Source organism: Bombus huntii, chromosome 2, assembly GCF_024542735.1.
Source record: "Bombus huntii isolate Logan2020A chromosome 2, iyBomHunt1.1, whole genome shotgun sequence".
Lineage (NCBI taxonomy): Eukaryota > Metazoa > Arthropoda > Insecta > Hymenoptera > Apidae > Bombus > Bombus huntii.
Genome location: NC_066239.1, coordinates 16,083,484 through 16,106,752, shown reverse-complemented (window position 1 = coordinate 16,106,752; position 23,269 = coordinate 16,083,484). Strand labels below are relative to the sequence as shown.

Genomic DNA, 23,269 nt, shown 5'->3' with positions numbered 1-23,269 from the left:
CATTCTGAATGCAAAAAGCACCTTCTTATGACTTAAGTAAATTTAAGTTAGGTTCGGATAAATTCGTAGCGCACATTTGGGTTAGGCAATAAATAATTTGATACTTTATATTGCATGATTTTTAGTATTAATCGCGAACAATTTGATTATAATGTTAAATTTCTACCAAACTCCTTTCATTAATGAGGTTATCAATTTTAAAGCTTCAATCAGAGTTCTAAAATTTTTATGTGTGGATTACTCGGTGCCAGGTAAAGGGGACTAACCACGAGAAACCGGAAACACTCGTTTAAATGCACACCAGAGGCGAATCTCGTGCCGGAAGACCCGTGAGACGGTTCGCTGGCGACCTGGAATTATTTATTACGAATATGTACAATCGAGTACGGTCGAGTTTTCTGTTTCGTGAAATCGACGAAGATCAGAATGACCACGATGCTTGTTAGAGATTTCTAGGAAACACGAAATACGCACCCGCATACCCACGTTGGATTCGCGGCCATGTTTTGGCAGTAGGAGTCGAGGTTTTCTTGCTCCAGCAACGACGTTTATCGTGGCGACAAATTCTCCGTCCCTCAGACTACATCTTTGTGTTTCTCGGATATCGTGCTATTTAAACATAAGCTTGTGTACCGAATAAACTTGTCTCCTTGGTGTTTGGTCATGTTGTCAGAATGAGTGTTAAATATTGTTAGTGTTGAATCTGTGTAAGTATATGCACAGTTGAATCACTGGGTCTCTTTATTTCGAGAAATTGCCTGAAAATAACGTTGACTGGCGACTTAAAGGAGATGTCTCCTGGTAGAATTTGTAAGTTACGTTAACGTTAATCCTTTCCCTACGGTCCTCTTACAATCGAAAGTTTTCTATTACACAGGATGAAGAGTTTTTACAAATACGGGAATTTAAATAAATAATTAATTGTAAGATGATACATATAAATGAAAATAAAAATGAGTTTATTTCATAAAGAACGCAGGTATTTGTATAATTTTAGTGTATAATTGTTCGGCGTTTGAGAACATATATACAGGATGTTAAGGTATATTTTTGTGGAACACTTTTGCAGGATCTATTTTAAAAATATAACAAAGATATAAAATGTTACATAGAATATCGCTTTAGACGCAATTTTTCCAGTTATGGGCAATTGAATTTTACACTAAAAGTCTTCCCTCTTTTCTATCTTCTTATCGCTTAAGACGTGTTTATAAAATCTATTGACCTGTTTGTTGATATCCACTAAACCTCTTCATAATAAAATTCTATTATTTTATATATTATGCGCGTTTGTTATATATTAGATGCCACGTATTTATTTGTAATAGGAAAAATATAATAAGACGTAAAGATGAAACGTTCGACGTTTTGTCATGTGATGTAATGATTTTAAGTATCTAACCGTGACCAATTTAATCTTCAAGTAGATTCTAATAACGGCGCAATAACATGCAATCGAAATATTTGTGACGAAACACGTGACACAATATTTACTGTTCAAACATAAGTACTTGAAACGCTTGTTGTCCAAAAAGTGAGTGAGGTAAATGGTGTCACTGGATTATTTCCAGAAAATGAAGCAGCTATTATGTTGCCGTAACCCGACTTTAGAGTTACATTAACGCGTCGTAAAGTGCTTCTATAGTCCGGCTTTTATTATGTAGAACTTTAGAAGTATGAACAATAAAATTTTCAACGATGGAAGCTGCAGAGTTCCGGAAAATTAAACGTTAAACACTGTGTCGTTCGATAAAACGTTTAAGATGTTGTTCCGAGAAACTAGATTTCTTAGGAAAATCTTCAAATTTTAGTTACTTGTTAAGAAGGACACATTGTACATGTAGTTCAAATTTAAGTAACCCCAGCGGTACCGAAGTTGAAATATTGTACCTCAAATTTCCCCTATATCAAGCCAACATGACATTTTCATTTACTGCAGCGAAAATTTTTTTTTGGAATTTTTCAAAATGGGAGATGAAATAATTTGTTAATGGTAATAATTTCGTATCAGGTTCATTGTAAAATTGAAATTAAAAATATTGTATTTTAAAATTTCATTGCGATTGCTTACATTACTAGCTACAACAATCTCAAATCATTACTTAACAATATTTTATTTAATATGTGAGTAAATATGTATAAGTAATTAAACATATCTTTTTCTACAAGATTTAATGATATAAAAAATATGATGTCATTTCTACTTCAGCTTTCAAATATAAATACGTACAAAATCCATCACTATCGTTCCCTCAAATATGTATACGTACAAGAAAAAGATTCAACCCTTCAACGGTGAAGAGGTATACTTGAATGTAGGTATCTACTACTGGTTAGATCAGTCAAATGATATAGTATGCTTGCCTACAAGGTGCATGTATCAATCTCTGCAGAGCTGACAGCTTTATGTTTAGATTGAAATCCCAGTAAACCAAGTGTGCCTCAGCTCTCTTACTTTTAAAAAACGAGCAGGAATAAAATAATTCACAACGATGTTCTGAACGCAAATTCTCTTTCAGGTAATAACTTGGATTTCTCAAATGGCTACCCGATTTGACATATAAATGTATTATTTTTGTAACTTCATTTTGATTTTATGAATTTTTGAGAAAGTAATAAATTACTTCTATATTCCTTGTAAAGAACATTTTTCAAGATATATGGTTTCCGTTATAAATCATAATTTAAAAAAAAATTTTCTACGTTTAATAAATCGTCGAAAAGATAAAAATTTATCTCTCGTTACAATGCTATAAGGAATTATTAGATACGTTGCTTCGTACCATAAATGTAATAAAGTACGATTAATCCAAATTTATGAAATATTCGATGATCAATGGATGATAAAATAACATCGAATGGGGACGCGCAAAATTTTATAAAAATAAGACGTGTCCAACGGAATTAGATGATGCAGCTTGCCGTGTTATTTTCTTTTTAAATAAACGCCAAGACGAATTCGTCGCTTGTTTTAAACTATTCTCCACTTCGTGCTCACCGATCCGGCTTTTCATTGAAAATACCGGCCAAAATGAGATTCCGTGTTTTTGTTGTTTGTGATTGTAGCTGAACGTTGCCTCTGTCGATGTTTCCGAGACGTCTGTAAACAGAACGTAATTGGGGAATTTCCTTTGGTGATGTTACATGGTTTGGAAATAATTGTGTTTTATGCAATATCAACTCATGCGCCTATTTCATATTAGTTGGCAAGATACGATTTTCATAAAGGGTTAAGAAACAATTGAGAAATTGAAAATTATGATCTCGTAGAGTCTCGTTTGATGATGTTGCATGCTTTAGAAAGAAACAATTGTATTCTGTCTAATATCGGTTCATCAGCCTGTTTCATATTAATTAACAAGATGAAATTTCGCTAAAACAGTAGCAGATCAATTTTGCGATTGACAGCATTGAAACAAGTAATCGACTTGAAACATATAACCAACTTCTGTCTCGAGGAAACGTCGAGTGCCTCAGAAAGATATCCTGTAAGCAACCATAATCGACCTTCGATGGCTTCTCTAAGTTCATTGAGTTAAATTCAATCGTCCACTCCTCCACAGCCCCCCCCCTCCCGCGCCACTTAATATTCTCATCAATCTCTCCCAATCACGTTGAGTCATATTTTCCACTCTTGCCTTGTCCTACAGTAATCACGAAATTCCGTTATCGGATTCTTCACTTCGTTGGAACCTAGACACCTCGAGAGACGGTCGACTGTTTACGAGCACCATTTTATATCTATAACAAGAAGATTCTTGAGAAGTCTCTGAAACTGTGTCGAAACTTCATCGTGAATAGAATCACCGCGCTCCTCGAACTCGTGCACTTGTTAGAACTATAAAGCTCGATTAAGGCAGGCGGTCCTTACGCATCTTGGATTTCGCGCTGGTTTCAACCGACTTCGCGCTCACGTCGATCTTCTTCTAGCTGTCTCTTCCTGTTCTCTACCTTCTAACTGCTTCAACAACGTCTTCCTGAGCGACGAGGTCTCTCGTCTACGATCGTTAAACTCGTCTCGATCGTCCGAAAAGTTGGAACTCGCGAATAGTACGACATGCACGGCGTGCACAAGCATTATTCGATCTTAACGGGCGAACTTGCAGCAACTGATAAATGTGTAAGCGACAAGTTCGTCCTGGTGGTTATATAGAAGGATGCGCAGTTAGCGTGACTGTAAGCAATCGGTGTGTTCATGGTTTAGGGTGGCTGGATGGAGAACGTTCCTCCCTATCAGGCTGTTTGTTTGTTCAACGATTCGTTTACATCCGATGTAACGTAGCTCCGTTCTTGTTAAGGTTTGCATTACCGCAGCAACAAGCCGCACAGTACGCGCAACGGATTAGTAGGATCATGTTTCTGGCTACGACTGCTAATTCGTACCAACCGAACATGGTAAATATGGTGCGGTATCGATGCTAGTTGGGTTTAAGGTCTTGGTACTTATTCTTGTAAATAGGTTTATCTTAATCTTATATCGTACGTTGATATTGTTATTGTTTAAAATATATACATGTAGAATATTACGGGTAAAACTAGTACAACTAGTTTTGATTAATTTAGCGGAAACCGGTTGAAAGGCTAGCACTGATATACAAATTAAAATATAATATGAGAACGTACAAAAGACCGATTCCGATGCAATTCCTGGAATATCCAGTGACGATAGTTTCTTTTACCAGCATGGCCATTATTCTGGAGTGCCTGAACATGTGAAATTCGATAGGGCGTACGAATATATAAAATGTAGATAAACTGCTGCAGACTGCAGTATTGAGAGATACATATACGCAAGTTCAGTTTCTACTACTATTTCTTTTTTCTTTTCCTTTGTCCGGCTGCGCTTCGTTAACGTTCATCCTCCGGTTATAGCTTTTGTTCGTATTCAATGTTAATAATGGTACGAAAATATTGTATCCGGAAAATGTCTCGTGCAATAGCTGAAGCATTTGGAAACTATGCCAAAGCACGCGAAATATATAAAGTGTAGCTTACACGTATTGGAGGACATGCAACAGAACTTGCTAATCGACTGGAATGCTAATGAAGAACCAACGCTTTGAAGATGAAGTATGAACGTTGAATTCTATTATTAATTATAGGGGAGCTGGTTGACCGCGTGTGCATTGGCACGTGAAAGAACAAGTCATTGCACTTGCACGCTCATACCGAACAATGGGTTTACTTCGTATTGCTCGTGGTTTCTGAACTCTTTGAATTCGAAAAGGTCGAAAAGGAAACCATTATTAAAGCAGAATATGAACACTCGGAACAAAAGCTATGCACAGACTGGAAGATGAACACTAACAAAACACCGGACAAAGTAAGAAAAATAATAATAGCGAGAAAACTCAACTTTTGTGTACGTGTGTTCCAGTGATGCAGTCTGCAGCTAGTTTATCTATATCTTTGGTACGATTCGTACACCCTATCGAATTTCACGGGTTCAGACACTCCAGCATAAAGGCGGTGTTGATAGAAGAAACTATTGTCACTGGACATTTCGGAATTGAACTTTTTTACCTTCTCGTATTATATTTTACTTTCTAAGAGCATGAAACGCATTGATACATTTGACTTTGTGTGTGTGTATCAGCAAACAGATTATGTAAATCAAATCAGTTCCCATCATGATGTAATTTTTTTACCATTTTCCATGAGAACCGTTCATTTACGGTTCTCAACGTCAATTTTGCGATCTATTGTAACAGATCTCCACCGACCCAAACAAGCTGCAAAATAAATCTGTGATAATCAAGGTCGATCATTTTTTTATACCCTCTCCATATTTGACTCATGCATTGCCGTTACTTTTAATGGAAACTAGCGTAGATCAATGTTTTGCAATTTGACGCAAATCGCTAGTTGCTTAAAGAAGAAAAATAATTAGTGTTTTAATATTTCTAACCTTTGTCGAATTCAATATGCAAGAATTATATCGTAATTTTCAAAATATGTATTCGCGTGTGCCATTAGATGGAAGGTTGTCCGCGATTTACCACGGTACATGTCAATTATCGGAGCGTTTTGTAATTTCGAAATTGATCGAGTGGTTTGCATACGCTCAATCAACGTTGAAAGTGCGTATAATTATAACAGATCGTCGCGGGTGCGTTATTTTCTGTACATATTGTTATCTATTTAGTCACGTTAAAGGGTTAATGAATATATTATTAAGTGAATTTGCAATTTTAAGCAATTTAGTTAATTATCGTGACCCATCATGCAGGATAAAGCTCTTTAAATTTTAATCATGTTCCTTCTAATAATAAGCAAACGAAGCTAATAAGATAACGTTAAGTCTTTATTGCGTTAGTCTTTATCGTATCTTTGACTTATTTTAATAGATGTTACCTTTGAGACACTAAATACCGATTTGTAAATCAAAGATAAAAGCAACATGATACATATTTTTTTGACACATTTCCGTGTCGTAGAAGTGACGTACGTCAATAAAGCTATCCCAGGGAAACACGATTGGTTTACGTTCTGACGGTGAGAGCGACACATGGATTCCATCTGAATTTCAAGTCGAGATTTCCGATAGTCTACATTTCAGTACGACATGAATTCCCTTTCCTATTTAATTCACTATTTCCCTATTTTGATTTCATTTCGTTGGAATCTCAAATTTTTACATTAATTTTTATAACAAATTTTATTTTATCATAATTTCTATCAATTACAATTTAAACGAAACTCTTTTTTTTTATTAAAATGTCGTATCTACGTATCTTGATTAAGGAAGGTAAAGTAATTATTCGATCGACTTCGAAAATCGATGGACAATTGTGGAAAAATGTATACTTAAGCGTGGTACAATTTCTAATTAATAATATAATCAAGACAATGTTTATTGTTCCAATAAAAACTCGTATGCATTGAAAATATAAAAAAACTCTTGTTTGGCTTTTATATTACGGTAGAAAAATAAAATATAAAAGGTGTCTCATTTCAATAATTATAAGCGGCACTGTATATTTATATGAAGATTGATTTGTTTTTAAAATTACTTGATTCCTCTACAAAGAATTGTTAATTGGAGATCAAAGCAAACCGGAAATTTAAATAATTGTTATTCCCGTAAAATTTAAACGTCACATATTTCGTCTAATTAAATTAACTACGTGTATTGCTTCTTCCATACACCTTAAAATTTGTCAAACGTATTTCGTAAACATAATAATTTCATGCAATTATCATTGAAATTGAGATACGAAAGTGTAACATTATTATTCGTATATGATTAAATATTCTGTCACATTTCATGAAATTCGACAATAGTGTTACATGAGAGTCAAGGAAAGATATAAATTATTGATGTGTAAATACTTACTTACTATTGCTCTAACCTTGACTTGGATGGATTGATGTAGTAGTTTCTTGCGTTGAATATGCGTAAACGTAATAAAAGATCATTAATGTGGTAACGTAAATGTAAATAGAAGAACAAGCACTCTTTGTGAGATTTTAAGATAGATAAGCTGACATATTTCACATTATCACGCAACCATCATAATTTCTATTCGTACGTATCTTCAAATATCTTTTTTTTGAAAGTAACAAAACGCTTATGTCATACGTGTCGTTCTCTCTTGTATCAGTGATTAAACATGTTACAAGACACAATACATCCGCTTGACAATTATACGTCATTAAATGGAGAGTGTGTTCTCATGCTACCGTATAGAAACTTTAATTAGTAGCGTTTGAAACGCGTAAAATATCAAGTTTGCATACGGAAAATGTAATTTCAGTGATTCTGCGCATCGTAAAATATTCCTCTAATACCAGAAGTTCTCAACCAATGATACGCGAATTTAATTTAAAAGCTATTCTTTAATCGACTTTTCCATTAAAATAAATAAAACTCAAATAAATCAAATTTCTGGATAAAAGAGAGATTTCGGAGACATTTCACAAAGAGTGGATGAATTTTCCATAACATTTCGCACGGCGTACTTGCTATACAATAACAATAACAATAAACCAGATCGCTTAAGGATCAAACTTAATGCTATAAATATCAAATTGTAGATAACAAATTTGAGAAAAACATTTAACTGAAAGGTACGACATTCCAATAGAAAAAGGTATCCTCTATGAAGTACATCAACCGATTTCTGAATGGCACAGTATGCATTTGTTCGAACAGTAGTTTACACGAATCTTCTTCGAGAAATTGTATAATTTCCCTGCTACAGTCTGCACTTTTAGTACCCGTTAATCATCTGCTACGTAACCAGCTCTAACGACATTCTACGAATCCAACAATCATTCTCTTTATTTTCCACGATTCCTGGGATATCGAAGGTAACCTCCCGTAGGTCGCGTGTTTCAGGACCGTTTCCAAGCTAAAAGTATTCCTGCAAGTTCTCCTCGCAAGTTCCAGTCCCTCGTTTCCTCTTCCGGCCGTGAAGACACGCGGCCGCGCGTGGAACCGCCGCGACGAACAAAATTTAACGGGCTTAAAATTCAGGTTAGAGCGTAAGTGAATTTCCCGGGAGAGACAGGGCTGTCAGTCCTCGGCGAAATATATGGAAATGACAAAGTTTTTCCGCGCGTCACGGAGTGCCTCTATTTGAAAGGCAGATCCGTACTTGCATATAGGCGAAAGAATAATTTCGCGCATCGTCCCCGCTGCCTCGTGTCTACGAGCTTTATTTCGCTGGATATGTACATCGCATACCTATATGACGCCCGGTATACGCGTGCACTCTTCTAAACCAGCCTTTTACCCGCGTTGTTGCACCCGTTTTCCATCCGTGTATTCCTATGAAAAAAAGCTCTGGCCGCTTATCTCTCGACAAATTTTCCGATACCGGTTCATTATGGAAAACGTTAATTGCGCGTATCACGGATTGCCGATTATTTTCAGATGGATTTTACAGGGATTTGAAGGATTAATGTTTTTGATAATTTCAAATGTATATAATGTTAGCGTTAATGATAGCGGATTTGGTGGATTATTTTCTAAAGGATTGACACAAAATGAGAATTTATCAGAGTGAACGATACATGTATGTACAGTTATAATATATAGTATATATAGTAGTTATACGGTGATGTTTTATATATGTGATAGAGTGGATTATGAAGGTTTCTGCTATATACTGTGAGCAGTACAAGATATCAAAAGCGTAATCTTTGAAGGATTAAGTTCTTGGAAATTTCAATTGTATAATGTTTGATTGTATTGGTTTAAAGGATGGATTATCTTGAAGAGATCGATAATTGTACGTAGAACGAGATTTTGAAAGGACGTACTGTTATAATATATACAAACGTACGTAAATATATATAAACGTACATATGTACCGATTCATGCTGTTTGTGTGATATGTATAATAGTGATCGGATAGTGATTACGTGTTTCATATGGACGATAAATACCAGATGTGTATTATAAATATTTTAGTATACAATGTACAGTGCGAAAGTATTACCATTATTTTTATAAACACACTTTATATATGTTCTAAAATTTTTATAAATATATCAGGCACGTTCTATAAAACATTTTGAAATTTTACTTGCAGTTAATATCTCGTAACATTTATATACACTTTCGAATTTCTTTCCAACTTTATCAACATTATCTCCGTATAATTTCAAACATTTTACATAATGCGCATAAGGAATCTATAAATTATATCGCTCTTCATTTTTTAGTTATAATGAAATTACGCTGATTAACATCCGTAAAATATCGCCTAGTACTCCTGCGAATATGTTTTGCCAGTGAACATTAGAAAATTAATATTTACGTACTGATTATTCGTTGCACGATGTAAAAGAGATGAAAAAGGTAAAAAAGAAGGATAATTAATGATACGCTTCGTACAAAGAACATATCTTATATTTTACATTTCTATGATATTTTTTACAATAACTTCGCTCTTATTTATAGATTCTGCAACTGCTATATACATTTCAAATTTCAAACAATAAAATTTGACTCTTCAACAAATCGTCCAAAATTATAAAACTTAACAATATCCAATATTCAATTATAAAATTCGTGATTAAAATTTTAGTAATAATAAAAATTACATTTGTTTGGTTTTATTGATTTATAAAAGCGTGGATTCTGTTGATCGTAACTAGTGTAACAAATACTGATCATTTACAGCACATAATCCAGGCACCCAAACTCATTTAATTTCAGCAACATATTCGCCAAAATTTCATTAATTTCATCTCCACCTAAGTGATGCAACGTTTCTATCCACTCTGACATGTCCATTTGATCGAAATCTTCCAGTCCTTTATCAGACTTTCCCATCACCATAGGTAGGAAAAACGCGGCAATGAAAAATCCAAACAGACCTTTCTTCTTATAATCCTCGTAGAAAGCCTCGAACGGATATTGTTCACAGTCCATATCATTCTCCTTAAGACACTGTATCAAAGAGTCATGATAGGCTTTCAAAACATTATCCAACATATTTTTGTCGATATCCTTCGCGCAATGCAGACATACGAACGTAGACAGATCCAAAATCGGCGACCCATACCGTATTAATGCGAAATCGATAAACATAGTTTTCAGTTTATCATTTTCGTTTTTGAACAACGTGTTATTTATCGTGAAGTCGCCATGACATAGCGTGGCGAGAGGTTCTTCGACTTCGACAAATTTCAGAATCAAATCCTCATACACGTTCTCTAATCGAGCTTCGAGCTTGTCACAAAATTGTTTATCGTGGCCTTGCTTTCGAAGGTAGTCGAGCCACCTGGTCGCAGTTTCATTGAATACATCACTCATAATGGTGCCTGGGTAGAACCTAACTTCCTGGATACCGTTCACGAAATCGAAGAATTCTTCCTTATGATTCTTCTTTATCGCGTACGCTCTCGCGTGGAACCTTGCGATTTCTCGAAACGCAGCTATAGTATATACCAGAGGTATATCGTTCTTCCATTTGCACAAGCTGTAACCTCGCTGAGTAATTACATTCTCTAGGACGATCACCGAATTAAAAGAGTCATCCTGTTCAACGTAAACACAACGAGGCAGTTGATCGTAATACTTGGCGTACTTTTTGTAGAACAATATCTCGTTGTGGAACTGTTCGTTCAATTTCATCATTTCTCGTAAATGGCTCAACGATGACGGTATCTTTATCACAACGCTGTTCGATGTTTCCTTCTCTTCGTCGTCATTGTTGGCAGTCGAGTTAGAGACGATATTGACGAAGAATAAACTCGACACGAAGAAGGAGTCGTTAGGAGTGGATACTTCGTATCGTATATCATTGAAATTTTTGCCAAGATTCGTGGTTATCTTGCCGACCAGAGGATCTAACCAGGCGTGACAATTCTTCGTTTGCTCGCACATCATGGCATCACCAATTAGCAACGAATATCACGACGATTGCTCGAGTTCCTTTTAATTACAGTTACGATCGTAGACTGACGATGACAACGACCATCGCAACTGAGAGTCAACTATCATCTCGTATACACCGATAACATTGACTATGTGACGAAACGAGGCACGAGAGGTAGAGTGGGAGACGTAGAGTACAGGCCATGATATAGCGAATCTCTCACATTGAGGAAGTAAAGACTCATTCATAGTCACACGATACTTCGGCAAAGCCGTGATAATATTCCTAGAAAAAGAGTGGTAGTGATGGAGTCAAGTATGTTGCAAGTAGGCTCGATCATTAACTGATTGAAATTAGTTAAATTAATTAAATTGTCCAATGCAGTACTCTTTGCATTTTTCAAGATATGTTGAAATACTTGAAGCTTCCTGTGTTTTTTAACTTTTAAATAAAATTGTATTGTACAGGCTTATACGAAATAGTTTAAATTAAGTGAAGAAAAGCATAAATGCATGAAGCAAATGGTAAAACTTTTCTTTAACAATAGAGTATTCTCGGTATGTTCACATTGTCATTTTAACTGAAACAAGAATAATATAAGTATTTCAAAAGATAAGAAGTAATACTTTCAAGTACACCTGTATGCAAATGCGACAGATTCGAACGCTATATAAATACTTTGGGTAATAAAACGTGCTTGCAAAGTGCCTCTTGCATCAAGCACTGATCGAATAAATTTGAAACTATAGAAATTAGATAGAGAAATTTAATTAAATAGAAAATATACAAATTCTCCATTTACTTGAATTAATTTTTATCGGCTATCATTCTTAATCATGAGGAATTCTTAATTATGAGGGATCAAAGATGCAAAAATGTAATGTGTGATATAAAATACTCAAGCATAGTACTTACTCGTTATATTCACTCGTTATATTTCTGCTTAAGTTCCTTCTCTTTTGTATTTGTATAAAATATGAATAAACATTCGCAGTCTAGTTGTAAGTGCAAATACCAAAGTAAAATTTATAGGAATCCTTGTCATGTTCACTGCCTACAATTCTATATAGTTTTCTTCTATTTATTATAGGAGTTCAACGAGATATTCAATGATTCGATTAGTATCCGTAAGAATTTCGACTCATTAGAATGTATACTTATAAGTTCAACTCATTCAACTCATTCTGAAGTTCAAAACCAGCTTCTGAACATCAAATATTTCGCAACTTACAACGAACGAACTATTGTACTTCACGAGGAGTATCCAGAAATGAACCCTGTATATTGAATTTAATTCGAATTATACGTATGTAAGTTAACATAATGTTGAACTTGATCCCATCACTAGTTGTGATGTAATCAGTTAACTGGAAGTATACTTGGACGTAGATTAAATTACATATGCAATGGTTGTTTGAAAAAAACAAGGCGTGGCTTATTCAATCACATACACTTTATTGCATAATTCACCACTCCCTACTATATTCGACAATAATTCTAAACAATGATTACACGCTATCATATATTTATCGTTCTTAGCATTCTATAACTCGCTGTCATGGTCTTTATGATGATATGCGTGCATGTTGTTTGCACTGTTTTTATGTTTCCTGAATAGGTGTTGTGATTACACTGCGGATATTTATACAAATTCACGCTTTTGTGTACGTAACTAACGAATCTAAAGTAATTGTAAGCAGAATTTTGTTTTCCCTGCAGAATATTATAACGAGTACACTTGGATCTTTTATATATTCTGTGTATTTTTGCATCTACAAATTTCGTATAAACACATAAAAATTCTCAGTCTAGTTATGACTTTATCGCTAACACGACAGATGTTCCTGCCGGTGCTGGAGACTATGTGAAGTATAACGTGTCCGCGTGTAAATTGGATAAGAAGAGAAACTTCTGTGTTAGCTACTTTAGTATGTTCTTTTACGTTCCTGTATGTTTTGAATAATTATAATACAAGTTTTTATAACAGAATTAATTTAGTTTGTAAATATTTAATATTTGATTTATCATTGTGTTCTACATTTAAAATTTCCTGTTCTTTCGTACCGATGTGTATAAACCTTAACGTCGCAATTGATAATTATGCCCACTTAAACTTAACTCTCTTAAATGTTCCAGGAACAAGCATATAGAGAAGAGCGAGAGGAAAATTTAACGTGTGTATGATACAGGAAAAGATGTCATTTTTTAATTTTACATTTTTTAATTTTCTTCAATTCCCAAACTAGTAGAATAAATTCGTAAATTTTATGCAGCTACTTTTGTGACAAAAACTGTTTCAGATATGCCCAGTAGTATAGTCAAGTAGCAAATAAAACCGAATTTACACTGTGTGGTTTCATGCTGCAGTTTCACAATGGATGATTCATCGAAAAACATCATTGTCGTCCTCCTCGTTCCATCCGCAATGATTCTCCAAGGTGAATGGTGTAAATTCAGCTTTATTTCTTATTTGACTAAACTATTGAATATTGTCTGAACCAGCCTTAATCTCTAGGCGGCAATGTATTTCAAAGACAGCCAGAATCCGTCCCGATACTCAACCGCAAGCAATCATCTTCGTTTAATTCTGAACCTGTTCTCAGAATCAATCTCTAGGATCTAGACTCAAGGCAATTTCATTTTCTCTCTGTTCTGCCACTTTTTCTCTTACCAAAGGTTCGTTGAGCTCGCGAAGGTGCGACGATCTTGGCAAAAAGAGACCTCAAGAGGAATTTCTCCGAACAACACCGAATAGTGCGCGACAATGAAAGGGAAAGAAACAGGCCGAAAAGGATGATAAAGAAGCGACCAGCGCAACTGGAGCAGGCGGGTGCCACGATCCAGAAAGGCAAGCAGCGCAAAATCGTCTTCTTCGCTCGCGAGATGAAATTAACTGAATTGGCTGCGCACGAGTGGACTCTTCTGGCGTTCCAGACAAAACGAAAGCTGCGATACCGCGGGAGAACGTCCCGAGAGAAGACGTTTAGTGGTCTTATTTGTAATTTTGTAATTACAAAGAGTCCTGTGTCAAAAATATGCAACAGTATAGGCACTTCTGAACAGTAGCGTACAAAGTACATATGTAACCTTGGTCAACGTTGTTTTTTTATGTGGTTGACGGTTCAAGTACGAGGCTACTCGTCCACATGTCGTGAACCAACGATATCACGCTCAATTCTGTACCATGTACTTTTTTTTCTTTTTAGCTTCGCATGAAATTTATAAAATTTTTAGGAACCAGTGCGTCCGCCCATTCGCGATATGCGTTTATGAATTTTACATCAAACATAGCAAATTCATGCTTCGTTGACTAATCTGATATTCTAATAAATTATACTTTCGTAATTTGTTTCATCGAGCGTATTTTTCGTCGACATTTGATTTAGAAAAAGTTCACGAGTTAGCAGAGTCGGCCTTCATCTAGCAAATGGCGCAGGTTATTCGTATATACTCGGGTATTTCAACGAAATTGATTACCTTTCTCTGTTCGAATGAAACACGCGAGAAAGCTTTTTCAGTTCGAATAACCACCTGGAGCGATTTCGTCGGAATCGATTGGTCCCCGCATATCTTTCCGCGGTTTAAATAAAATATTCCGCTAAACCTGTTTCCCACTCGAGCTTTCCCACTGCATTTTCCCGAACCATTGATAGAGGTTCTTGCGAGCAACGATAATTTCTGTTCGTCACCCTGTCTGTTATTTTCCCGTTGAAAATTCCGCGAGACATAAAGACGGGTGGTGTTAAGAAGGAATAGCAGCCAGTACTCTTCGGTACAAACCGAGGCAGATTAAATTTCCATTGCAAATTTCATTCGATATGGCTCTTCAGCTACGTGACGATTTACCTCATCCCCTTGAACTGTCTTTCATTTATGCAACGACGAGCTACGTCGTCGAACCTTCAGACACGGAAAATAATACGCGTTAAACTGCTTATCGATCCATCCTCCAGGATGCAGTCCTGTAATAATTGATCAATAGACACTGTATAATGAACTGATTGTTCGATGGATATTGATATAGATATATCGTATAGCCACGAAAGTGTTTGATTATGCCGAGTGTTCAGAATATTTTGTGTAGAATTATTCACAGCGACCAGAGAGAATTATTCGTGCGTGGCAAATATTGGATTTAAATGGCTAATATTCTTGAGCAGTGTACATTTTCAAACGTTTGTCTATCGGTCTGTAATGATTCTTAATTTACAAGAAACGATAGTTCTCGTTACTAGTTTTGAAACTGGTTATAAATATTATAATCCTGAAATTTTATGTCATCTACTGTACTTAGAGTGAATTTCATTTTTCCATAATCTATAAAAAAAGATGTTATTCTTGAAAACAAAGTTCTTATTAATAGGCGAAGTTTAAAGAATTAAAAAATATATTGATAAATTGTTCACGTAACTTTTTTTATGATTTTACATGGAAACTTGAATTACATGTTCTTTAGTACCTGTCCCTGGTATTAAAAATTTTTTTATTTAATAGGTCTCAGGTCATGCGAAAAAACGCTGAAAAAGGAAGATACCCACTTCACATTTAGCGCTCTGCTTCTACAACGTCACTTTACATTCTCCATATTTCATTATCTTTCATATAACGTTAAATCATGTACATTTAAAACATTTTTATCCCTTCAAACAGCACTTATATAAAATTGAACATACAATTGCTCAAAGGATAAAATTTCGAAATTATTTTCAACCTTCAATCGCGGCCGCCTATCACGAACAAAAATCTCAGCACGATAATTCCACGTTTAGTCAGGCCGTTTAATTCCGTGTGCTTTAAGCTTTCAATCACGCTCGCCATTCCGTATTGTATCGATAAAAAGCGGACTTTTAATTGGAGAAAACAATAAAGGAGAAAGGAAAAGCCGGTGTAAAAAAATCCATAGCTCTTGCCAATTTTTCTTACGAATCAATGACCTAGTAAACGAATTAAATTAGTTAGCTGCCATAACGATTTACTTTCTCGGAGAACGAGCGGTAACGAGAACATCCGTTACCTATTAGCGTTACTTGTTCAGAACTAGTCACTCATTAACATAACGAGCATCCTAAAACACTTCTTGCATCGGTATCTACAACTCAACTGTAAGATTTTTGTGTATTCTAGGTGAAAAATTTCCATTCTTTTTCTGTTTCCATGTTTAATCAACAGATCGAATGAAATGTTTACTTTGAATTAACGAATTTTCGCGTCTCGATGTTCTTTTCAAGATAAAGGCAGAAGAGTCAAATAAAAATATTTGTCGAAGTTTGAGAAGTAAAATTGCACACGGATTGCAAATATTTTCATTTTGATCGATTTTATAGCTGTTTAATCTGGATTGTATGTTTTTCATTGAAACTGTAAACTTTGGAGATTCCGAAATTTGGACAGTTGGAATCGATCCTTTAGGATAATTCTTAGAATAGTTTGAGAACTTAACGAACATTGGAATTCATATATTCGCAAACAATTATATAAATAGTAGTTGCTCTTTCCCTAAAAACGCTTTTTAATTTGACTTAAGTTGATACGTTTCTATTTAACGAACAAGAATTTTTTATATGAGTAGCTGTACCTGAACGTAATGTATCTGTCGAGAAAATCCATGCTCGTTAATCTATCAAGAATTTCTCGCTTTATGATATCTGTATTAATTCTGTGATAATTGTAATATCCACTCTATTCTGTAATAATTATAATATCTGCATAATATCCGTGTTAATTTCCTTTCGAACAGACCAAACAATTAAAAACCGAGCGGATTATTCTGACTTAAACTCAATATAGAACATTATAGAAGGGTCTTTAATTAAATCTAAGCTAGTATATTAAAAAAACAACCTTAGTAAGATTTAAATTTTAATTGCACACAAGTACAATTTACATTTAAACGTACGTATGGTTTCTCCGTGTATATAATTTCATAACAAGCTAAACCAAGTTGCAGAAACGATGTGCAATGAACAAGAGACGTAGAAACGTCGAAACGTAGAAAACACAGGACGATCTGCTTGAACCCTGAGCATGAATAGAGCCTGTGGCCGTTTGCTTTCCGAAAATCGAAGGATCGATGGCCTGCTGAAAAGAGATAAATATAACGCCGCAACGGAATCATAAATAACGCTATCCGATGCTGGTGGTGCTCCATCTCGTTGTATCACCACCCTCTGGACGTTCTCGGAATCAATACTACTCCAAGTATTTCTATACTCGTAACCGGCAGGATACTCACTTTACCAAGTTCTTGTCATTCTAAATTCTAAATTCGTGAAGACAGAGACGGTCGTTCTATCGTTTCGACGTCAGTTGCGAAGTCGAAGAGGAGAAGCGAGAGGAATAAACGGCTAGGGTACGAGGAGGTGAATGTCGTGGTGCTGCCGTCTCCAGATTGTTCCGAGCATATTGTACGGAGGATCGTAGTAAAAAGTTTACGAGCAGACTCGTGAAATAGCCGGAAGTACGACGAAGCCGGTGGAACCGGTTCCGCTCGAGATCGGTGAATAAGAGTGAATGAGAGCGGGGATGCTGGACGGTTGGGAAAAGGGCTTGGAAAAATGTAAAAGGACCGTGTCGATGAATTCCCGTGGCACGGTGGATCAAGCAAAGAAACCCGGTACACCCATTCACGTCCCGTTTTTCTCGATAAATAAGCTCCAGTGTTGGTCGTCATATTTCTTTGTCGCGCCATGGTCTCAAGCAAGACTATCTGGCGGGATCGTGGCGCGCCGTTATTTACGATTCGATGGAAGATTTATCATCGAATTGATTTTCTGCGCGCCCGATTGGATTAATTTTCGCTACGCTTGCTACGCCACGGGCCCGTTGGCTGTTCGTTGTTTCCTTCCGTTCGCTTCTTTCGTTTCCGCCCCAAGCTGCCTGTTGAATCGCCGGTTGCTCCCACTGCATCGAACCGCAGCGTCGTCTTGACTACGATTCCCTCTTAGTTCCCGATAATTTATAGACCGACGGGCTAAAGGTTATGGGTTCGGTATGCAGATTCGCACGATGCTGCAGGATTTTGCCGTTGTCTTTTGTCTTGCGAGATTTAAAGCGTTGAAAAAGGTATGCGGTTTTATCGACTACTTGTTGTTGATTGGTTGATACTTTCTGTTGTTTGTAGTAACAATTTTCTAAATTCATAGCATCTACGTTTGTACGAATACGTATTACTATTGTCATTATCTCTATGTTTTATTTCTCGTATTTTTATTTCTTGCTTCAAGAGAAAGAAGTTTCTGCTTGCTTTTTCAAACTATTGTTTCTGAATTTCGTATATTTTCGATATAATTTCAATGTTTATGCATATATAGTAGTTTACGTATACGGAGGCGAGAAGCTACACGTGTCCTTAACTTCTTACATTAGACTGTAGTACTTTGATTCACATGTATTCAAAGTTTAATAGCCATTTGCGATAAATCAATTATTTTTGGAAATTATTAAAACGAATTGCTACGGAAGTTAGGTGATAGGATGTTATTCGTTCAAAGATGGTATTTCATCATCGAAACAATCTCTTCGAATTTTTCTTATTCCAATCGCGTCTCCGTATCAGTTCAGATACTGAAGATTTGAATATAGCGTATTATATAATTTATTTGGAAAAGTGACAAGTGACAAATACCTTCCATTCTTACAATAATGAATATTATCATTTTAATGCTTCCTTTTTAGAATATTTGAAACAATGAACAATGAAAACAAGAATAGAAAAAGAATATTTTAAATGAAGAAGGTAAAATCCAACCAGTTTTGGCTGTACCTATTTGTATCAGAAAAATTCATTTTTTTGCCAGTAATCGTAAAGACATAAGCTTGTGAAACGTAATTGGGCATTAAATTCCAAAATGACGCAAGAAGAAGGAACGAGTCGGTGACGTGCAATGTATTTCGGAGGGAATAGTAGAATTTCTCGACTTAAAACCTAGAAATTTGCTTCACCAAATTTGAAAAAAGAGAATCTTTCCGAAAGCAATTAGACATTAATCTTGAACAGAATTTGATACATTTTTTAACTGAATGCTGATGTAACGTTGAGTGACTAATTGATTAACATGCACGATCCATGACCTCGTAATTAAAAAGCAGAAAAATAAAATTATCCGCAAGAGCATGCGCATATTGTTCACCTCATAACCATTTCCCCTATCATTAGCAAATATCAACGACCAGTAATAAACTTTCCACTCTCTTAAAATTGGTCACCAGCCGACCGCGTTCACGCTCGAGTACACGGAATTACATACCACGAGCCGGCTCATTTCTATGTCCCCTACCCGGCATATGCTCAATTTCTTGCCGGTAATCGATGTCCCTCGTTAGCGCGGTCGACAATCTTGAGTTCACCAATAACGAAGGGGAAACTCGGGTTCGCCATTGCGCGGGTCTTGTAACGTAACCTGAACCACCCCCACTGGAATTGCAGCGCGTCGGAGGCTCCTAATATCCAGACCAATTTACTTACTTATCGGAGATTGCGCTACGGTCCGAACTTCCATACACACAGACGAAGAAAATACACGCGTAGCAAGTACACGTACATACATTCTTCTTCTAACTCTCCAGGTTTCCCTATAGAAACTCCGGGATCGTTTTTCTACGCGTCTGACGAGATTCAGCCGCAGGGTGGAAACCGGAGAGTTTCAGGGGCAGAGAGTGTTCGGAAGGCGACGCAGCTATCTCGGTTATCTAAGAGACGTTTAAGCAAAAGTTGTGAATTTGAATTTTAAAGCAGACTCCGGGGCCGCTGCTCCGGCAACCAGCTACCTCCTCTTTCTTCAACCGCCCGTGCCTTGGCTAGATTGAAAGATCCTCCTACGACAGCTCACCCTTCCGACCCCGCTCTTCCTCACGCCCGTCTCGCCACACCGCGTTGCCGTTTCTCTCTGAGCGACACGAATGTTTTACGAGCTGGCTTGAAACCGCAAGCCGTGAAATGAGAGAATTAAGAGGGAGAATCTGTTGCGTGCCAACACACGATGGCCCTGGGGCTTGGAATTTTTAAGTCAGCCTGGTCATGATACTACAGCTCACTTTGTATACTTCGGATTAATAAAAAGACGTAGCGAGGTCGTAAAACTATGTAAACCATGAAGAATCGGCGTCGTTGCTGTCGTTGCACTCGGGGCTGTATGTACATTGCATTCTCTTTCGTAATATGACGTATAATACGATGGAGGGACTTGCTAGGTAATTTCAAGTTTTTTCAGCCGGTACTGGAAATATTATTCTAGTGGCAGGTTGGCTTAAATAAACAAAATATTAATTAGACTACTGACTGCTGTATTTTCTGGCCATCGAATTAGAATTACGTCGAGAAATTTCACTTCTACATCTGCGATGGATATTCCACGCTCTACTGTGTGTCATAGTAGTATGCACTGTCACATATTACAGCGGTTCTCAAAACTGTTACCATAGATTCTTATTTTCCAATGGAACGTTCTTGTTGTTATCAAACTCTAGATATTATTTTCACAGTGTAAAATTCCTGTGTTATTCATACAAAAGTACTAACGAATGGTACGAAATTTAATATATTTAGATTTAATTGATTGGTATATAAATGCCAGAACAAATACGATACCGCGTGAATTCTTTTTGCGATCATTTTATATCAGATAAATACTCGATTGTCTCTCTTACTGCCAAACAGCCATTGTATCGACGAGTATCCTCGTATTCTCAATGGTCAGACAATTCATCGAAATTGAAGATCATTGAAAATGTTCGGTTAATTAGCAGTGCACTTATCATTAAACATCACATCGGCCGAATCTGAAAACAAAAATTAAAATAACGAGCTATTGTAGTAAAATATAAAGGTGGTGAATATGCAGTAATAGGATATCAGCTACTATGAATGCAAAAGGAGAAAACACGAATTAACATGTATTTGTCAAACACCTTAGTAATTAATAAACATTGCTTCTACAATTCGTTTGCGTGTTTCAATTTCACTAAAAAGATGAAAATTGAAAGTTTTGAATGATTCTAATTCGAATATTAGAGAACATGTATATACACACATCATTGAAATTAAGGAACCTTAATTAATAATTCAGGAAATTAAGATACCTAGATTTTATTCAGGTTTTAAAAAACGAAAGCGTGGCACAAAATAAAGCGTTACATAAATATCGAAACGAAGGGAAAGAGTGCTAACGATAAAAGAATTCAAACGGAATTCCAAACGTCGTTAATAGCACTTTGTATGCTTGCGTGTGAAACGCGCATTCAAACCACATAACAGGCATCGTCGTTGGCGAGGAAGTACGTTTCGACTGTTTACGAGGCAACAAAATGCTTGAAGAGACGAGTTTTACATATCGAACGGTCGTTCAGCTTTGGAAGTCGAGTTTGTGACTTTTCAGTTCCCTGGGAATTCGGCCTGTGTACCCTCCTCTGCCCGAGCGTATTGCCGATTTGTTTGGTCGTGAAATCGTTGAAGCAACTTTCGGTGTTTAGCAAATTGTTTCTTTCGTTTAAGTTAACTGAACGATGATACTTGAGAAACTTGAAATTGCTAACTAAGCGTACGAAAAAGTATTAATAATTTTTCTAGCAGATATATTTTATCATGTTTCTAAGTCATCTATTTTGGAATTAGATATTTCACAGCATTGTCGCAACCTCTATTTTGTTAATCATTTTTGATCCTTCATCATATCACGCACTGATAGAATTTACAATCGTATTGCATGTTACTGCGCGTATCAGTTTTCAAAATTTCCAATGAATTCAATAATAGATCAATCATGAGTTTGATAACATTTCATATTCGTATTGTTTCATAACGAAACACGTTCCTACATTTGCGCAAGACCCATTCCAACGGGGTCCTTTTATTCACTTTTGTTCCCAATCTTTGAATTATAATTTCGTTTCTCCGCGGCGACGTATGTCAAAAGAAACATCATGACAAAGAACAAAGCGTTCTAGTCGATCAGTCGAGAAAGGTCAGGCGAGCTTTTCGCGGATAAAAGGCTGGTTACATAGCAATGCAACGCTCCCAATAGAGCTGATCCATAATTAAATTAATCCAAGCCCATTGTGGCCATCCGTGAGTCGGTCCAGTCGGCTATTCTGGCTTCAATCATTCGTTTGACCACTGATTCAATGCGAAATCTTTCTCACGAAAAATAACGCTTTCGTGGAATGGAAATACGGACGTTTCATCCGTGCGTTTCGCTTTAAAGTGAATTTCGAATAGTAATCGTAATTTTAGTGTGAGAAACAAAGTTACAGTAAAAGCGATCGCTCACGTTATAAAAAGCAGCGCGAAACTTTATGGCCGGCTGGTATTGAGGTCAAAATTCGTCGCCAGAACGTGTGGCGTATAAACGAGTGGAAATCGAGATAAAATTAAGTTGGCAGTTGGGTAATTTATTATTTATAATATTTTATATTGTTACTTAATTCTATAATAACAATAGTTATTTATTAACAATTCACGGTTTATGTTTGGAATATAAATTGAATTTGTTTTTCAACAAGGTTTCGAATAAATTTGACAATAAATCATGTAAAAAATATAGAAAATATCGAAAATGTAGGAAATATCTATAACTCGTTAGATTGAGTGTTGGCAAAAATATAAATATGTATCCATCGGCAGCCTATTCGGTAACATAAGTAAATCTATGAAAGAATATTGAAAGTAAAATACTTGTTATAGCAATTGCTAAGTGAAAGGAAGATTTATCATAATTTTGCATAAATATTCACAGTCTACAGATTATAGTATATATATAGTATATATATAATATTTATATTATATATATTTATTTTTATATATATTTACATACATATAGTATATATTTCTGTATCGATTTTTTCAGAGGCAGAAGAAAACTAAATAGTAAAATGGAAACATTCATGTTTGTGACTATGACCCTGGGAACATGGAAAAGCTCGATCGTTCGAGAAAATCGCTT

The 23,269-nt window shown here is 35.9% G+C and overlaps 2 protein-coding genes across 5 annotated transcripts in view; one reads left to right on the top strand and one right to left on the bottom strand.

Moving 5' to 3' along the window:
- The window catches only part of LOC126878145 (lachesin-like), a 483,910-nt gene that overhangs the window by 268,370 nt on the left and 192,271 nt on the right, over positions 1-23,269 (top strand). The window lies entirely within an intron of this gene.
- LOC126878130 (uncharacterized) lies at positions 9,842-11,475 on the bottom strand. The gene has a single exon (XM_050640635.1). The coding sequence runs from the start codon at positions 11,342-11,344 to the stop codon at positions 10,127-10,129; it is 1,218 nt and encodes a 405-aa protein (XP_050496592.1). The 5' UTR covers positions 11,345-11,475; the 3' UTR covers positions 9,842-10,126.

What these genes read in the sequence shown, in the direction of transcription:
- LOC126878130 (XM_050640635.1), bottom strand. Translation starts at nt 11,344, where the DNA reads ATGATGTGCGAGCAAACGAAGAATTGTCACGCCTGGTTAGATCCTCTG.